At 43.7% G+C, this 17310-nt stretch overlaps 1 protein-coding gene and 1 long non-coding RNA gene across 3 annotated transcripts; one reads left to right on the plus strand and one right to left on the minus strand.

Annotated features, from left to right (window-relative positions):
• Positions 1 to 284: 284 nt before the first annotated feature.
• mrpl33 (mitochondrial ribosomal protein L33) lies at positions 285 to 5044 on the minus strand. 2 transcript variants are annotated; one of them, XM_064303211.1, is made up of 4 exons: positions 4853 to 5044; positions 2092 to 2110; positions 1747 to 1853; positions 285 to 890 (listed from the first exon to the last, which is right to left on the minus strand). In XM_064303211.1, the coding sequence occupies exons 1-4, from the start codon at positions 5004 to 5006 to the stop codon at positions 841 to 843; spliced, it is 330 nt and encodes a 109-aa protein (XP_064159281.1). In that variant the 5' UTR covers positions 5007 to 5044; the 3' UTR covers positions 285 to 840. The 2 variants fall into 2 exon arrangements, with proteins under 2 accessions (XP_064159281.1, XP_064159359.1); XM_064303289.1 differs by lacking the exon at positions 4853 to 5044 and adding an exon at positions 2658 to 2797.
• Positions 1847 to 4851, plus strand: LOC135236888 (uncharacterized). The gene is made up of 2 exons (XR_010324707.1): positions 1847 to 2247; positions 4250 to 4851. It is a non-coding gene; the product is annotated as an uncharacterized LOC135236888 (long non-coding RNA).
• Positions 5045 to 17310: the final 12266 nt, after the last annotated feature.

A 17310-nucleotide genomic window follows, 5' to 3' on the forward strand; every position in this document is an offset into this window, starting at 1 on the left:
GAGGTATCACTGTTTAATTGTGAGAAATGGGAACAGTAAAACCTGTTGCTAATTTTTTTACACGAATATAATGACATCAATGTAAATGTAGTCTGACACAAGGAAGGCCATTTCAAAATGGAATATTCTTATCTGAAACTTACGTACAAGAGTATCAGACAACGCAGGAAATGCTAATATACGTCACGATTTTATCTCAGATCTTTACATCTGAACCAGCACTCATGACCAGGCATTAACTGTTAATGGGAGACCTGTGTTGAGTACTCAAAGATGTATTCTAATTTTTACATGTGGGGGGGAGGGGGGGGGGGAATCCTCAGGCCTGTACTCAAACAATATTTGTCCTCAACTCTGAAGTAGTTTGGCGTGCCGTAGCGATTGCTGAATTCGCCAGACTGTCTTTGTGAAGACAAAAAATTATTCCAGTTTTTAACTAGAATGTTTTTTTCCAGAGCGGCTTGCACACAAAAAAGTTGTGCAAGTCCTGTAATGTAATGTAACTACTAGTCAAAATTGAGGACAGATTGATTAAATGCCAGCCAACGTGTTTGAGTCCCTTCAAAGGCCTGCTGAGGGAATTGAAACGGAAGATTGCTCATTGTGTGAGTCGGTGTTTTTACTGAGCTCCTGATTGCTGAGAGTTTATATTTGCGAATACGCTGGACGTTCTTTGCCATGGATTGATCCCCGATAGATAGGGAGTCTCTCTGCCACTCTGAGGCCCAGTCCCAGCTCTGCGCAGACAAGACACCCAGAAAACGATGCAGTCTGGACACTGAGCCGTTCTCTTCTCACGCCGCAGAACCTCCAGCTTCTTCGCCGACCGTGCCGCACTTTTTAAATGGACCGGATCTTCCTCTTCTCGTGGAACAGGACATGCTTATTCACTGCAAAGAGGGGCAAGCAAACACTGATCAGACCACAGGTTTTGAAAGTCTTGAGGCTGCGATGTGAATCTGCAGCGCTGTCACTGTACAATGTCAACGACAGTTAGCAACTCACACGGATTACAGTGACCTTTAACCATTCCTCACTTGCGTGAACGTTTGCTCCACAGTGATTCACCACATGGAACCTACACTTTTTTCTGGAAGTTCATTAATAATTGAATTGGAATCATGCGTGCCTTAAGGCTAATATCTGTCAACACACAAAACTATTCTTGCCACCTGCAGGACAGGATTTGTTTACACTGGTAATTAAAGGTCAGCTTGAAAGGAGGATAGTGTAAAATTTTACATAGGCTACCTGTTTATAAAATCTTTTTCTAATGAAATGTGCAAGTTGGTACACTTGGCACAAACCGTGATGACAGGAACACAAACAAGCTTATTTGAAGTTTATTTGCATATTTGTTTTCTCTCTACTTAGAAACATTGTACTGTGCCACTTGTTTATCAGAATAGCAAGTTATCTGTAGAATGGATCCTGGAGGAACTATGCAGGCTTTTTTCAATGTTTTATATAAACAGTGACTCAATGCACAATCTTCTGGGTTAATTCAGCTTCCTGGGCCCTTACTGAGTAGTCTCTGGTGGGTTTTTAATAGAGCCGGAAAGCTTTGTGGATTGTCAAGTGGACTCGTTTCTTAGAAAAACCAATGAGGGAGGAACAAAATGTTGTTTTTTTTTTTGTATTTCATGAGATACTACCAAAAGTTCAAGTAGTTTTAGATTTTGGGTGGGTGATTGCGGGGTCCTTTCGCGAGTACAAAGTGTACCTGCGCGTGGGCACTGTCCTTACCTAAGGGGTCATGTTTCCGGAGCACGAGCTTCTCCCGCAGACGGTTCTTTTTAGTGTTGAAGCAGTAGCCCGTGCCGGCCGCGCTCATCATCTGAACCAAGACAGTCCTGAGACAAACAGGAACAGGTTCCTCAACTCAGCTAGTGCGAACAACACGCTGCAGAAAATCAGTCTTATACTAACGGCTAGTAGAAAATAACGCTCCGTTGAAAGATATAGGCTAGTTGCACATTGGTGGGAGTTCGCCGATTTGATTAGTGCATGCGTATACCTGTACGAGTACCATACAAAACAATCTAACTGATTAGCAAACTAGAACAACCTGTAGTGGTATAAGTGACTTACTTAGACTTGCCCTTGGCCACTGTTTTTCGCCATGAAAAGAAAAAAAGAAAGGACATTCAGACAATGAGTTTAATTTCACAATCTGTTGTGCTGGTCTTCAGGAAAACAACCTTTGAGAACCAAATCAGTGGTTTTCAGTCACAGGGCAGGGGAATGGTAAGTTTACGACCCTAAATGCAGTTTCATTTGGACTAATTAGCAAGTTGCATCTTGTTAAAACTCGGTCGGCTAACTTGAGTAAGCTAGCCGGCGACCTACGAGCTTAGCTGCCACGTAACATAACCACGTTGATTTGGCACCCGTTTAACAACTTACAACCAGGTAACATCCATTTACAAAAGCCTGCTATAATCGCCACGTAAGCTATTATTGCAAAATATATGCTGCACACCCGTTTACGTGACATTGAATCGTAGCTATAACCAATTAGCTTGCTAACGTTAGCTTGCTACCCTGAGGGTAGTCAACAAAACAGTCGTTCTCTCTAAAAACATCACATGCCTGACAAATATGTATGAACCTTGCGTTATATTTATAAATAATCACGCATAACTGTAGATACTCACAATTCACCGCAGTGAGAAACATTTTGAAAAGATAATTGTATGAAGTCACATTGATAGCATACGCCACTCACAGGCACTATCAACTTCCGGGTTAAGGAGAACATTTTCCTGGGTCGTTCACTCGTAGATAACTGGGAAATGAGTACCAGGCATATTGGTACTGATGGTATATTTTGAATAATTCACCCTCAGAACAAAAAATAAAATAAATCAGTGTAGAATAAAAACGTTAATATTTAAAGCAATGGCGCACAATTTTCGGTTCTATAAAATAGGATATATCTATGGTTCCACAAATAAAATAGCCCTTTTTAAGATGATTCCGTAAACCAGTGGTTCTCAGCCTTGGTATAGGGACTCACTGTGCATGCCGGTTTTTGTTCCAACCACAACAGCGAACCCAGAATTTTAACAAGCTGTTAATTTTTCTTAATGAGCAATATGTGCCTGTGACATTTATCCTTCATGGCATGCATAGCCATTTCTGAATAATGCAAAGAGGGCAAATAATCCCCTGTAAACATTAAAATTAAGAAAAATCAACAGCTTGTTAAACCTCGGGGATTTTGATTGTGGTTGGGACGAAAACCAACATATACAGGGGGTCCCAGGACCAAGGCTGGGAACCACTGCCATAAACTACTGCAGGGGTGGGCAGCTGTGGTCCTGGAGGCCCGGGGTGCATGCAGGGTTGTATAGGACGGAGGTAGACAGTGGTAAGGAACTAGACTTGTAACCGAAGGTCGGTTCGATTCGGTAGGGCACTGCGTTGTACCTGAGCAAGTACTACGAAATGTTGATTACCAGCTGTATAAATGGATACAATGTAAAATGCTATGTAAAAAAAAAAAAATAATAATAAAAAAAAAAGTTGTGTAAGTCGCTCTGGATAAGAGCGTCTGCTAAATGCCTGTAATGTAGTGTTTCCGCTGATTACTCTGGTGAAATGAGCTAATTGGTTGTACACACCAACACCGGTTCACTCGTAGATTATATTACAGTAAAACATTTTCATACAGGGACACAAGAGCAGTCTTCAGCTGTCATACATGCGCTTATCCAGAAAACGTAGCTAACATGTCAAGTGGTGTAAATGTCAGGGCTAATTAAATAAGTAAGACCAGAAGTTGACAGGAAATCCAGAAACAGATACGGCCCTCCTTGCACACCTCTGAACAACTGAAATTAGTGGGCATAATCTACTTAGTTTTGTAGCTGAAATAATTCAGAAAACAGCAGCCCTCCAAGACTGGAATCTGATATCCCTCATCTTCACTTTTAAAATAAGGCTTATGAACAAATAATAATAATAATAATAATAATAATAATAATAATGCATGTGTCTACTTGTGCATCATTTACATTAATCATATATTTTTAGGTTATGGGTTTACAGTTTACACATTTAATTTAAATAATTTTCCAGCTCTCCATTTTAAAATATGTTTTATTCTGCAACAAAATACAATCCCATAAGGTCAATATTATGGAAGATATACAGCAGTATGTCAGGGTAAAAACCCATTTTAAATGTGAGCCATCAGTCTTTCACAAACTGTATAAGGGAAAGTGTTCTCTTTTTTTTTTAATAGGCCTACACCCAGCATCAATCACACTTTCATTAAGAGGAAGTCAAATTTGTGTAGGGGGATGAAGAGAAGGAACGAACGATGTTGAAGGGCTCGGGACAGAATGAGGAAGAGAGAGGAGGAGAAGCGGGAGGGAAGTGATACTCGGGAGAGGAAGACGATCTTTGTCTATGGCGGAAATGAGCGGTTGGGCAGACCACTCTGTCATAACCGAGCCAGCTGTCAGGAAACGCGCGGACGGACCTGCGTCACGCAGCACCGTTTGAGAAAGCACTGTGACCACCACCCACTTGCTGCAATTTGGAGCCTGCTATTTACAAGCCAAATAAGGACTCGGCCTGCTTGGCTGGTTGCTGCTGGAGGCCTTTATTCCAAAGCACGTCATTTTGGCTGTCTCTGAGAGGAAAAAAAATTGCAAGAATTTGGAGAGAAAACAGCCGGTAGAAAAGCAAATAACGGCTCCTAACAATAACACCGCGTGCCTGCGACGCATCAGTTATTCTGAAAGAGACATTACGTAGCGCGCGTTGGTGTGATGGTCAGAAACGGTGCCGTAAATGATTCACAAAATCGTGGTGAATAAAAACATATCGGCTTTGATATTACCCAGAGGAGCAGTGTAGCTGTGCACTGGAGCGAAGGTATGCCAAACTGCTCTCTCTCTCTCTCTCGGTGGTCCTGGCTGGAAGAAAGCTGTATCGTGAGAGAAAGGTACGAGATCCGGGCTATTAGAATGCCTCAACATGCGCATAACATGCATGAAACAAACCAGCCCTGGCCAAATGCACACAGAGCCTCAGAACTACTCAATTAGCCTACTGAGGTCTGTAATATACAACAGACCAAGCAAAGCAACAGTTCAGGACTTAATTCTAAAATAAGAAAGGTCATTTGAACATTCTGGTCAAATCAAAAACCTACGACATAGGCTGTAGACATTCTGGGACCAAAAAAAAATAAAATAAAATAAAACTGGTTATTTGTTGAATTAGTTATTTATTTAAAATAAAAACAGCACAAGGTAAACATGTGGTGAGGGGAGTATCAAACTACTGCTCAGAGATGTGCAGAAGGTATTGGGCAATAGTGGTAACTGTCCAAGACCACAGCCCTAGTGATGTTTTTGTACACTGTGTATCTTTCAGAAATAAGTACCCAAGACTTTGCACTGAACAGGTTAGAGCGTGGTGGCTATCTAGTGTAATAGTTGGAGAACTGGGTTTTTATAACTTAAAGGTTTGGATTTGATTCCCAGCATTGTAGAGTATTCATTCTGCAGAGCATAATCAGTACAGTTAATGAGTTCAGATATAGGCTATATTGATCAACATAATATCTGGAGCTATATAGTGTAGAATGTTTTTTTTGTAAAAAAAATGTTTGAGTGTAAATTGTTATACAACTGCGCCCTCGCTTGTTTCTACTGCCGTGTTAACGAACGCTGTGTGATACGAGGAGACGGGAGTTTCGCCTTTTACGTTTCAGTTCTAAAAATATAATACAGGTAAGAGAAGATCTCCCGTTATCCCGCCACCGATCTCACCAGCCAACTGCTGTGACATAATTGCGCCGCACAGGAAGTGACACGGTGACTCATAGTGGCGGCAGCACACGCTGGCTGTCACTCTCGGCAGGCCTCAGCTGCATCAGCACTTTTCCTCGGTTACACACAGGTCCCGGGGAGTTAAAAAAAGAAAAAAAAAAAGAAAGGCAAAATGTGCTAATGATGAGTGTTCTCTGCTAGGACCTCCTGTGCCTCCTGTGCGTCCCAGGACCACACGGCCGCCGGTTTCACTTCCGGGGACAGAAAGAACAGAGCGTTCTGTTCTTTCCGTCCCGCCACGGTCATCCAAAAATAATCTATGCTTTACTCTATATAAAAAATAATAAAATGATAATGATGATTAAATGTATGTATGTATATGCATGGAGTTTTTTGTTGTTGCTGAAAACAGCAGCCCTGTGGAGTTCAATCTGATATCCCTCATGTATGATTCACTTGTAAAATAAGGCTTATTAACTTTAATAATAATAATAATAATAATAATAATAATAATAATAATAATAATACTAATTATAACAAAAATGCAAGAACATTCAAGTCTATTTGAATTGATCTTTGAAGGATTGCAATCATCGACATAAATACAGTTATTGGCTGACGTGAAACAATATCTTGGGGAGCACAAGGCACAAGGAAACGGCAAGCTTCCAATGTTGCTGTCCATAGTGCACTCACAGTAACCTGAGTTAAGCCTGTGGATTCGAGATAGAATGGACTGTGATGTCACACACAAGTGCATCACGTTGTCATGGATACACCAATAGAGCAAGTGACATTATGAACTCTTTTAGCTTTTTTCAAGCAACTGGTCTGGGCATTTAAGCCATAGAATGTACTCTATTATTAGCCTTTTTCATTAGTTTCCAGACCCTGTGATTTTCGAACAAATTTTTAAATAGATTTCACAGAATGGAGGAAGACTCCCCGCGGACTTTTAAAAGCCCCTCGAGGACAAAACACCTCTCGCTTACGTATGAGGATTAGCAATGTCCCTTTCCATCTACACAAACAACACCGCGGCTACAATACAGTGACGACACGCGTCCATTTTAGTCCTAGAGCGCTCGGAAGCCTCAGCTGACTGGATACCGCTCTGACAAGAGATCCAATTGCTGCCCACGGAAGTAGGCCTGCTGAGCATTAGACCTCTCTCTTAATGCAGGGTCTGTGTGCTGTGGAGCCTCTGCTGCCTTTCACACAATCATCCACTCACATTTCCACCGCAGTGCGCTCAGCCCAGCAATCGGCTCCATGAGCCGGCTGAAATGGATGCACAGAATGCTGAAATGGATGCACAGAATCCTGAAATGAATGCACAGAATGCTGAAATGGATGCACAGAATCCTGAAATGGATGCACAGAATGCTGAAATGGATGCACAGAATGCTAAAATGAATGTGCAGAATGCTGAAATGAATGCACAGAACACTGAAATGAATGCACAGAATGCTGAAATAATGCACAGAATGCTGAAATTAATGCACAGAATGCTGAATGAATGCACAGAACACTGAAATGAATGTGCAGAAATCTGAAATGAATGCACAGAATGCTGAAATGAATGCATAGAATGCTGCAATGGATGCACTGAATGCTGAAATGAATGTGCAGAAATCTGAAATGAATGCACAGAATGCTGAAATGAATGCATTCTGGGGGCCCCTGAATCATCAGCTCTTTTCCCCACACTGGCTGCCAATCTAGATTCTGCAAAGTGCAATGTTAAATAGTTTTGTGTTCTATTATTTTTCTCAACTTGTAGAAGAAAAGTCTGGAGTGATTGTCTTTGTGCGTCACTGAAGTTCATGCCGCTGTTATTCAAACGTGCACACACTGTGCACGACCTGCTGGATCCATTAACGAGATATTTACTCTGCGAGCGATGAAAACTTCCTGCGATGCGTGTGAATTTTCTGAGGTGTTCAGATGAATTTCCTCCTCCTTAGAAAGTAGCACAGTGGAGCTGTGCAATTCTAAAAGTTTTTATTGACGATTACATAGAGTAGAAATTCATTAAAATAATCCTGACCAGAAATGCAGAAGAAGACTCAGTAATACAGGACAGCAGCATTGGGGATGGGGATGAATCTAAACAACATGAAAGCTGTGGCTTCCAGGCTCGCTCGCTCGCTCGCCCGCTCGCCCGCTCTCGCGCGCATGGATCCGTCTCTATCAGCGAATTAAAATAAATAAGCAGATGACTACGTCTCCATCTGTGCCCGGCTCTCCGATGCCCTTTCTGTTCCATGACGCACTGAGTGGGAGAGGACGGCCTTCTGCTCTCCCTGAGAGAGTGGGACGCCGCGGAAACGTGGAACTGGCACCACGGCCCTGTGTGTGTGTGTGTGTGTGTGTGTGTGTGTGTGTGTGTGTGTGTGTGTGTGTGTGTGTGTGTGTGTGTGTGTGCTGTGTGTGTGTGTGTGTGTGTGCTGTGTGTGCGTGTGTATGTGCTGTGTGCGTGCGCCCCTGTGTGTGTGTGTGTGTGTGTGAGTGTGTGAGAGAGAATGAGAGAGCATACCGATTTTATATTATATACAGTATATGACACTGACATTGTTCACCTGTGCTCGTATTCGAATGTGTATTGCTGTACACTTTGACAGTATTTGCAAATGTATTTGCAGCCCGAAAAAAAAAAAAAGCTTTCTGAATTTGAATTCAAATGAGATTTTCAGAGTGGCTGGAAAGGGGAAGAAGGAAGCATACTGGGAGCTAATCTTATGTTAAAATGAGGGGTAATCAAACATTATTTGCTGAAAGGCCTTTCATAATAACAGCATTACCTTGGGGTCCGTGCGCTGTTGTTCTTTGGTGAAAGGGGTACTCAAGCCCACCGTTTGGTTATTTAAAGACGGGCGTACGCATGCGGGCTCACAGTGTGATGGGGCCAGCTCCTCCAGATTCGAGCATAGCCCGCTGCCAACCCTCCCTCTCCCCCCCCCGCCCTCCCCAACTTTTCTCTTTCTTCCGCCGCTATATTTAGTCGGCCCGAGCTGTTTCCTGACACGCTGACGCCGATTTTACTATTTGCTAAATCCAGCTCTGAGGTAACGAGTGACACCTTCTGTCTCCATGCCGCCCGTCGCCTAGCAACCGGGCAATAATGCCATCACCAGGGTTACGCAGGAAATGTCGCCCCGAATCCACCTCCCCCACCCCCCCCCCCCAGCCCTCCGCAGCTCCATTGATCCTAGTAGGCATTAGTCTGTGGAGTGCATCTGATCAGGCACTTCCGTCCCACAGTCCGCGGGTAAATGCTCCCTCTTACGTCAAACCCCACTGAGTGGCCTCCCACATGGCATAGATCTGCTCTTTCATGTGCCATGGAGGGTCTTTTTATGGAGCCTACCTCCCCCCCCCCCCCCCCCATGCCCCCCCCTCCCCAACCATTTCCATTAGCTCCCCCCAAACTATGTTAGGTGCTTCTGCTTTAACTGCCTATAAGAGTAGTTTTCCTCTGTGTGATTTCGAAACCTGACACTGCAGCAGTATTGCCAATCCGTTTCACACTCGGTGGCATATTTTCCTATTATGACACAGTTATGAACCTGAGAGGAGGAACATCTCAGCTGTGAGTGAATATCAGGGTAGGAACGTGAAAGTGAAGTGAAACATGCTTGGAATAGGGGGAAAAATGTTTTTAGCGCCAAAACATCATCAAAAAAAGGTTTTTGATTTAGGGTGAGTGACATGGGAGGGCCAGATATTTCCCAAGAGCTGGCTGAGTAACGTCTGATCACTGTCATCAGAGAGGAAGTGTCCTTGTAACCCACAGATAGTTGTCTGTGTGTCCTGAGCACTGTAGAATACACACACCTTCCACATTCTTAGTGGAATTAAGACCCTGCACATTCCACCATGAATCTTTGCTGCCATCTGGTGTTAGAAAGGAAAACTGGCTGTTTCCCACTTGAGCATCAGTCACATCCTGTTGTTTTTTTTTCTTCAATTTTTTAAATAGAGACTTGATGCTCTTCATTAACTAAGCTGATGTGTCATTTTTGAACAGGACACCATCCTCGCCAAAAACTGAGCTCCTCTCTCACAAACCTGACCATATTTTACTCTGCGGCTCCTGGGGACTGAGTTCCCCGCACAAACAGTATCGCGAGAGAGAGAGAGAGAGAGAGAGAGAGAGAGAGGTGCAGGCGGGGCGAGGATTCCCACGGGAGGTGACGCTTCACTCGACGTACGTACGGCTCCCCCCACTTCTCAAGGTTCTGATCCGGTCCGTTCCCAAAAAGCAGGGGTACGGTGACCCGCAATCTCCCCCCAAGTGACCGTTAGGCCTTGCAAAAAACAAAAATAAAGAAAAAAGAAAAAGGATATGCTGCTCAATCAGTCTTATCTGCAGTGTCACCCAAGGGCACCGATGTTTGAAAGCGTGTTTTCTTTCCGCCTCACCCCCCCCCCACCCCACCACCGCGCCGCCGAGGATTCTGGGAGACGGCTCAAGGCCTCCCTTCTCAGCGGCCGTAGCTCGAGCCAGCGGCGGCGGTTCTGCTCCAGCCCGCGCTTCCACGGTTCCTCCGCCCACTCTTAATAAATCACGAAAAACTCTTTCTCTCTCTCTCTCTCTCTCTCTCTCTCCCTCTCTCTCTCTCCCTCTCTCTCTCTCTCTCTCTCTCTCTCTCTCCCTGTCTCTCTCACTCACTCACTCACTCACTCACTTCTGTCAACAGCGGCTTCGATACGATGCGATGTACGAGTCTTTTCAAACTCTGGCCACGTACATCTCGCAGTGTGCCGGCGTCTAAACGCGGTGCCCAAAAAGCGGAAACGTCGCTCACTCGCACACTCGCTCACTCGCTCACTCGCACACTCGCTCACTCGCTCACTCGCACACTCGCTCACTCGTGTGCCGAGTCTGTTTGTGGTCCAACACTATAAACCAGCGATGTCTTCATCAGTCATAACCGTGGTCATCAGTCGTCCTTACGGTACGCCGTCCTCTGTGGCTTAGCTATCGCTGTCATCAGTGAAATCAAATTAACCATCGTGACCTTCCGCTTCTAATGCAATCCTCCCGCATTTCATTATTAGTGTAATAGTCATCATCATCCTCATCATCATCGCCATCAACAGCAGTACCAGCAGCAGTCTCTTCATCGTTACTACTACATTCAAACTGCGGGGAGTCATGTGACCTTTGTCTTCAATGTTCTTCATTATTTTAATATTAACGTGGGGTCTGCTGTGCTGTACGCACCCATGGGGTGTACTGTATGTGGTTTGCTCACTCTGCCCCCTCCGTGGTGTCCACGATGAGGTCACCCCCCCTTGGAATGCTGGGAAAAGCACATAAACAGCGCAGATAATCAGCCTCTGTGTGTTCAGCGCTGGACAGAGAGCCATACGGATGACATCACCACCATCGACTGCACACGTGCAAAAAAAAGAAGCCAAAGTGTTGATATATGGAAGCCAGTAGGGAAAACGTACTGGTCTAAATGTTCATAAATAAGATGTTTTGGCTAGATGCACAGGTGCCAGTGAGCCTACTGGCTGACACAACTCTAGAAGTTTCCTGTTTTTTTTTCTGAAACTTCATAAATTGTCTTATCTTGAGCACTATGTCATATCGACAAATTATGTGTGTGTCATTAATCTTAGCAGCAGTTTGTGGTTTGGCTGAATGGTAAAAGAAGCCCTTTATTACTCTTTTTGGCCTGGGTCACACTGGGAAAGTTTCATTTGAAGAAAAGGTTATGTTTATGTAAGTCATCCCACAGTCACGGGATTATTGTGTGAGAAACAGTCCTGGGACTATATAAATTCTTAACTACCTCACCACATTTTTCTCACATGACACAAAATGAATTGAGTTTCTAAAACTGATCATTCGAATGTGTCCGAATTTTGATGAACGGGGTATGAAAAATGGCATTCATACGCTCTGAAAGAAAAAGAGCATTCAAATGCCCTGAATGCCACTTTCACTGCAGTTTCATATAAAAGAAAATAAAAATAGCTGACACTGTGGTTTGGGTAATGATTCACCACCCAAACATGTCATTGCAGTTAAAAAGCTCAGCAACAAGTACATCACATTATATATATATGCGATATAAAAAAATATTCTTAACATTTATTCAAAGTATGTGCTGTGCTGTATGATAAACTAAATGAATTAATCTAGGCTGTACTGTATGTCCCAATGTGTCTGTTTAATAACTTTATAAGGCTACAGAAGACTCATTGGTTAGACTCCCTTCCCACTGCAAAGCTTTTGCACAGGAGTGTACATTGACATTTTGTCCTGTAAAAACAGAACCACTTTTTTTGGTCTTGTGGGAGATTGCGTAAAAATAATTTGCAAGGTTTAACATAGAAAAACAGCGTGATCACGCTGGCTAGTTTCAAAGCGTATAAGAGCACAAAAATAGCACCCTGTCTTTCTAAAATCAGCCTGCCAGCTCGCGTGGTCTGCCCACTCCTTCCGCCAGTGGGTCAGTGGGTGAGGGAGGAGGAGGAGGAGGCCCAGGGAGAGGGGGGCGGAGGCAGGCTTCGGGCACAGGAAAATCAGCAGGCCTCTGAGACCAGCAGGCCCGAGAGTGGATCAGCTAGCGTGGGCAGCGCTACGGGCTGCGTTTCGCATGACACTGTTGGCTATTTTTACACAACAACGGCAAATTGTGATGACATAAGGGAAAAGAGAAAGCTATATATATGTGTGTGTGTGTGTGTACATAATTACTGTAATGGAAAAATATAACGTCATTTATGACTTCATATTATGGAAAATTGTGATGTGTATTAAAGTCCATGAATAAGGCCAAATTGAAGTGTATTTGAATACTCAAAAAGCATAATGCCACCTTTGATTTAATTTCATTACTTTGTGCTGTAAAATGCATTCTTTAATGGCGGTTTTTTTAAATCTCTATTTTACTTCTGTCGTAGATATTCTGAAATAAAAGGCCTAGCTCATTCATTTGAGCTAGTTTATCCCATATTTTCTATTTTACAGAAAGTAAAAACAAAAAACATCCATAATTGTATGCCTTTACAACCACCTTGCATCTAAATGGCTTTCATACCAGGATAGTCTGATATTTTACTGTATATTATATCGAATTTCTGATTTACCGTCATGATTTCCCCAACATACAGTAAATCCTTTATTCACATAGGTATTGGTTCCCATTCTCACAATCCTTAATGGCCTGCAGTACATAACATCGACAGCAGAGGGCGAAAGGGGTCTTTACATACAGTCACTGAATATTTCTGCCGTGGTGAGTAGCACCTAGTGAAAGAGGCTGCAGACAGGTGAACTAACAGAATCTGATTACAGACCCATAACCCGATTAGCCTGACAGCTTGTCAAAATCAAAAGGCCTCCTTGTGTCTTAAGTCTCTCCACAGAAAGAAAAATGATGCCAAAAACCCTGTTCCGTGTTCCGCAGGTTTTTCTCGTTTTTGTTTTTTTTTGCCCACGCTTTATTTGTTAAGTGCACCACACGCAGCCCCAAATCCTGGCACAAAATTTAGGGAACGAAGTCGCTGCTTGCTACTGTGGGGTTTCTTTTTTTAGCGCTTTTTGTGCAAGTGTAACCTACCTGTGTTATCACCTTGAAACCAGCGTCTGAGACATTAAATACATAATAGTGGAAACAATTACAGTTAAGGCATATAATTATATGCAGTAAAACTTATAGCAGTAATACTACAGCTATGCAGTACTGCTGCTTTGGTAGAAAGTAAAACCACGCCGTTCAGCCCGGTCTAATTTAAACAAAGTTATCAGTTTAAGGCGTGGGCATTGCTAGGGTGCAGGGCGTCATTATGTTTTATGGCGCGCGCGCACACAGCCAAGAATAACCCCGTTACCATGATACAGGAAGCGCCAAACCATTAACGAGGGCAGGACGTTTGCAGGGATCACTTAAGAGACCTGAGTCCGTGGAGCACCTGCTAATAAGCGGCAGAATAAATAAGTATGAGGTGACGGAAGCCCCGCCCACACACTTCTGAGGGATGGACCCCTGCATTGTTTGCGCTATGAAAAAGGTCTTTGGACTGAAACAGCGACTTAATGCGAGCGGAAATATAGGGAAATAATTCTAGAAAATTATCAAGTAACACGAAACTTCCACATTTTTCAGCAACGACGCAGCCAATGTCAGCGGAGATCACACTTTGGCATATTGTTCGTGTATCTGTAATGCCTCTTTTGCAAACTTTCACTTAACTTAATCGTGCAATTAAACCAGATACAAATTAAACACATCATACAAGGCGGCAAATTAATGCTTATTCCAGTTATTCCGACTACAGTGGACACACATTGAAAAAAATGCAACTATGACTTTAAAATGAATCTGTGTCATTCCTTGTAGATATGCACAATACCTTATTTTCTCTTTCATTTCAGCCCTGACGACTGACGTTCAATTAAACTAAAGCGGTGAAGCGGTGCCCCCTAGTGGACACTCCGTTAAATGTTTACAGTGGTATCTGAAGAATGCGCAAACGTTCAAGGCCCTGAAAAAGAAAACCTGGATCAAAGCTGCAAACACAAGATGGCCTGATAAAAAATCAAACTCAGAGCCTTCTTATCTCAAAAAAAAAAAAAAGAAAAGCAAAAGAGAACATCGTGAAATGACATTAAATCGCTCGGAAACATTGTGGTGTGTTCTAATTCGCAAACAGGGAGAACGGAACACAGCTGGTCTTTGAGGTCCTGGTGGACCCACGGCGCTGGAAGCCAAAGCCGTGACTACAGGGTCGAACCAGCAGGTCAGCGGCCAGGACTGATCATTCCCAAATGGACATGTTTCCCAGAAGCCAACAGCCCAAGGCAAGGACACGAGTCTGCTTCTGCTGAAGGATTCTCATTCTTGCCATTACCAGCCAGGGAGGTTTTTTTGTTTGCTGCCACTGTCACCCTAGATGTCCTCTTGGAGACGGTTCAGACCCTGGATCTCTGTAAAGCTGCTTTGTGACGATGCCCTTTGTGAAAAGCACGATGCAAATCGACTAGAATTGAATTGAATTTAATCCGAAGGACGTAGTCCAAGGATATGGCTGATATTATCAAAGCTGTGGTTTGACTTAAAACAAACAACAACAAAAAAAACCTCACAGTAGGCTTGTACTGTTGGCTGCATCACACGGGAACCCCGATTTTAAATACTGGATGCTCTCTGCCGGTCCAGCTAATGAGATCAATGTTTAGCTTGAATAGAAACTGAGTCATGTTCACCCTATGAGGATAAACATGACCCATGTGATTCTGTTTTGCCTCCTTTTGTCCTGGTCACACTGATGATAGTGACGATGATTAAAATCTATACGTCTGTTTTAAAACGTATTTTTCAATCGGCTAATCAATCAATCAATCAATCAATCAGTCTATCAAACAGTGTAAGTCACTGCCAGTCACATCATCCTGGCAGGTCTTCAATTGTAACTCTGTATTTTAAATGAAAAAAAAAGGGAATATAAAAATGGAAATAATAAGTATATGGAATACAAGGCCACACTGAAAGCTAACAGTAATTCTATAATAACAAGGTAATTACAGAAGAAATCTAATTAGGATATTAACATGTGAAATGTGTAAAATATAAATGTGGTAAACATTTGCATTCATGTATTAGGGTTCAAGTTTAATTGCAAGTCTTGCACAGTGTATTCATGAGTTCAGTTTCAAAGTCAGGGGACGTAGGCAATTTCTAAAAAAATCATTTGAGGTCGAGCACACGTGGCCAGGAAGTTCGGTCTGCTGCTGGTGGATTAAAACATTCCAAGAACAATGCCTCGGATATCCCTTATGAGTGAGCCAGCGAGAGAGAGGAGTGATGGGGGAAAGCATCATGGGGCTACATGGCCAGATGGGATTTGGAGAGTCATTCCTGCTGGGAATTCTTTTTATTGTGTGGTTTTCCACTGCCGTGACGCGCTCCCTGTTTTGCAAGGTTCCTGCAAACACTCAGGATGTCACACGTGGTCCGCTCTGCCTGTAAGTGTCTCTGCTTAACCCGGCTGCCTGCATCAAAGTGACGAACCAACGAGGGTTCACCATGAGTCAGCAAGGGTGCATCCAAAGGGGGAGAAATTTCGGCAGTCTCTGATTGCAACAGGTCTTTGACACATCTGACTGTCCCTAATCCAGGACTGGATCCCATATTTTATTGAGGCTTTAAAGGGCCATGTCCAAATATGGGCTTCTCTGTGTGTATATATATATCAGTGTTCTGTGTTCCAGCAGCGTCTTGTGGTTCAATGATGGTGTGGAGGACATTTTCCGGGCCTGGTGCGCTCATTGGACATTGGAAGACGAAGTCGACGTCAATCATTACCTGATTGGACAAGCACTGAGGGGGTGTTAACTGGTCATTGTCACCTCATTGCAGCATTTCCTTCAAACTGGGAGGGTGTCTTTTGAGGTGAAAACTGATGTACTTAATGATTCTATTTGCAACAGTGTGAGCTGAATAATGTTTAAAAATACACACACACAAATACACACATGCACGCACACACATAAATACACATCGATGCACACACACACACACAGTGAGTCAGGCTGGTCCAATTAAGAAAACAGAAAGCGTTTTTTTTTTTATTATGATGAAAACACGGACAGGGACACTCCAGTGAGACGACTGCAAAGGGAAAGGCCTCCCGCATCACTTCCTGCGGTCCCGGCCCCAGGGCCCTGAGCCGACACGCGGCGTAGCCGTAGCGACGTGCGCGAGAGGCCCGGAGGATCGGCGAGCGAGCGAGCGAGCAATCTGGTGACATCACCGCTAACTGGATATCCCAATCAGACGGTGGAGGCAGCAACGGGCGGCTTCCCTTTGCAGATAAACACGGCGGGCCTTCATTTTTTAAAAGTGCTCCTGGCAGCACCCTAACAAAAACAAAAAAAAAAAACAACGCCCTCCTCCAGCCTTCGGCGTCCAACACTCTTGCTTTTGTGGAAAAATTCTTAGAATGTTCCACTGGCACTGGAGCAGCCCATTCCCCTGGTATGGGGGGGGACCGGCCATTTCCATATCCCGGAGGGGGGCTGACGTCACTGTAATAGGATCATTCTGCTCATGCCGATTAACCCTGACAAGCTTTCTCCGTCTGAGGGCCCGGTCCTGTCCATCGGGGTTGCCCCGGTCAAAAAGACGAGGTAAAGCATGCGGTTTTTTTCCCAAACTGAGCCCCCCCCCCACATCGGTCGCCAAGGATTCAGACAGGTGAATGAACCCATGGGGGATGGTCATACAAACGGGGTGCCTGATTGTGACCCTGGGGTACTGATGTATCATAAGTTAAAAAAAAAGAAAGGCACCTACATCCAGAAAATTCCACAGGTGTATGAAGGGAAAAAGAGACACCTATACACTCCTGTACAAGTACAATGTTACAAATAATGCTTAGCTGAACAAACGGTCTTGTTCAGGTACAGCTACATCTGACATTTGCAGGGAAAAACATTGCTTGTATCACTGAACTTGTTTGCAAGCATCCAAAACAAATGCCTTTGTCCCACAGAAAC

This window comes from Anguilla rostrata, chromosome 1, assembly GCF_018555375.3.
Source record: "Anguilla rostrata isolate EN2019 chromosome 1, ASM1855537v3, whole genome shotgun sequence".
NCBI classification, from domain to species: domain Eukaryota; kingdom Metazoa; phylum Chordata; class Actinopteri; order Anguilliformes; family Anguillidae; genus Anguilla; species Anguilla rostrata.

What these genes read in the sequence shown, in the direction of transcription:
- mrpl33 (XM_064303211.1), bottom strand. Translation starts at nt 5,006, where the DNA reads ATGCATGTTATGCGCATGTTGAGGCATTCTAATAGCCCGGATCTCGTA. An exon ending in CCGGAAACATGACCCCTTAG is followed by an intron (nt 891 to 1,746) that starts GTAAGGACAGTG and finishes CCCTCTTTGCAG; the next exon opens with TGAATAAGCATGTCCTGTTC.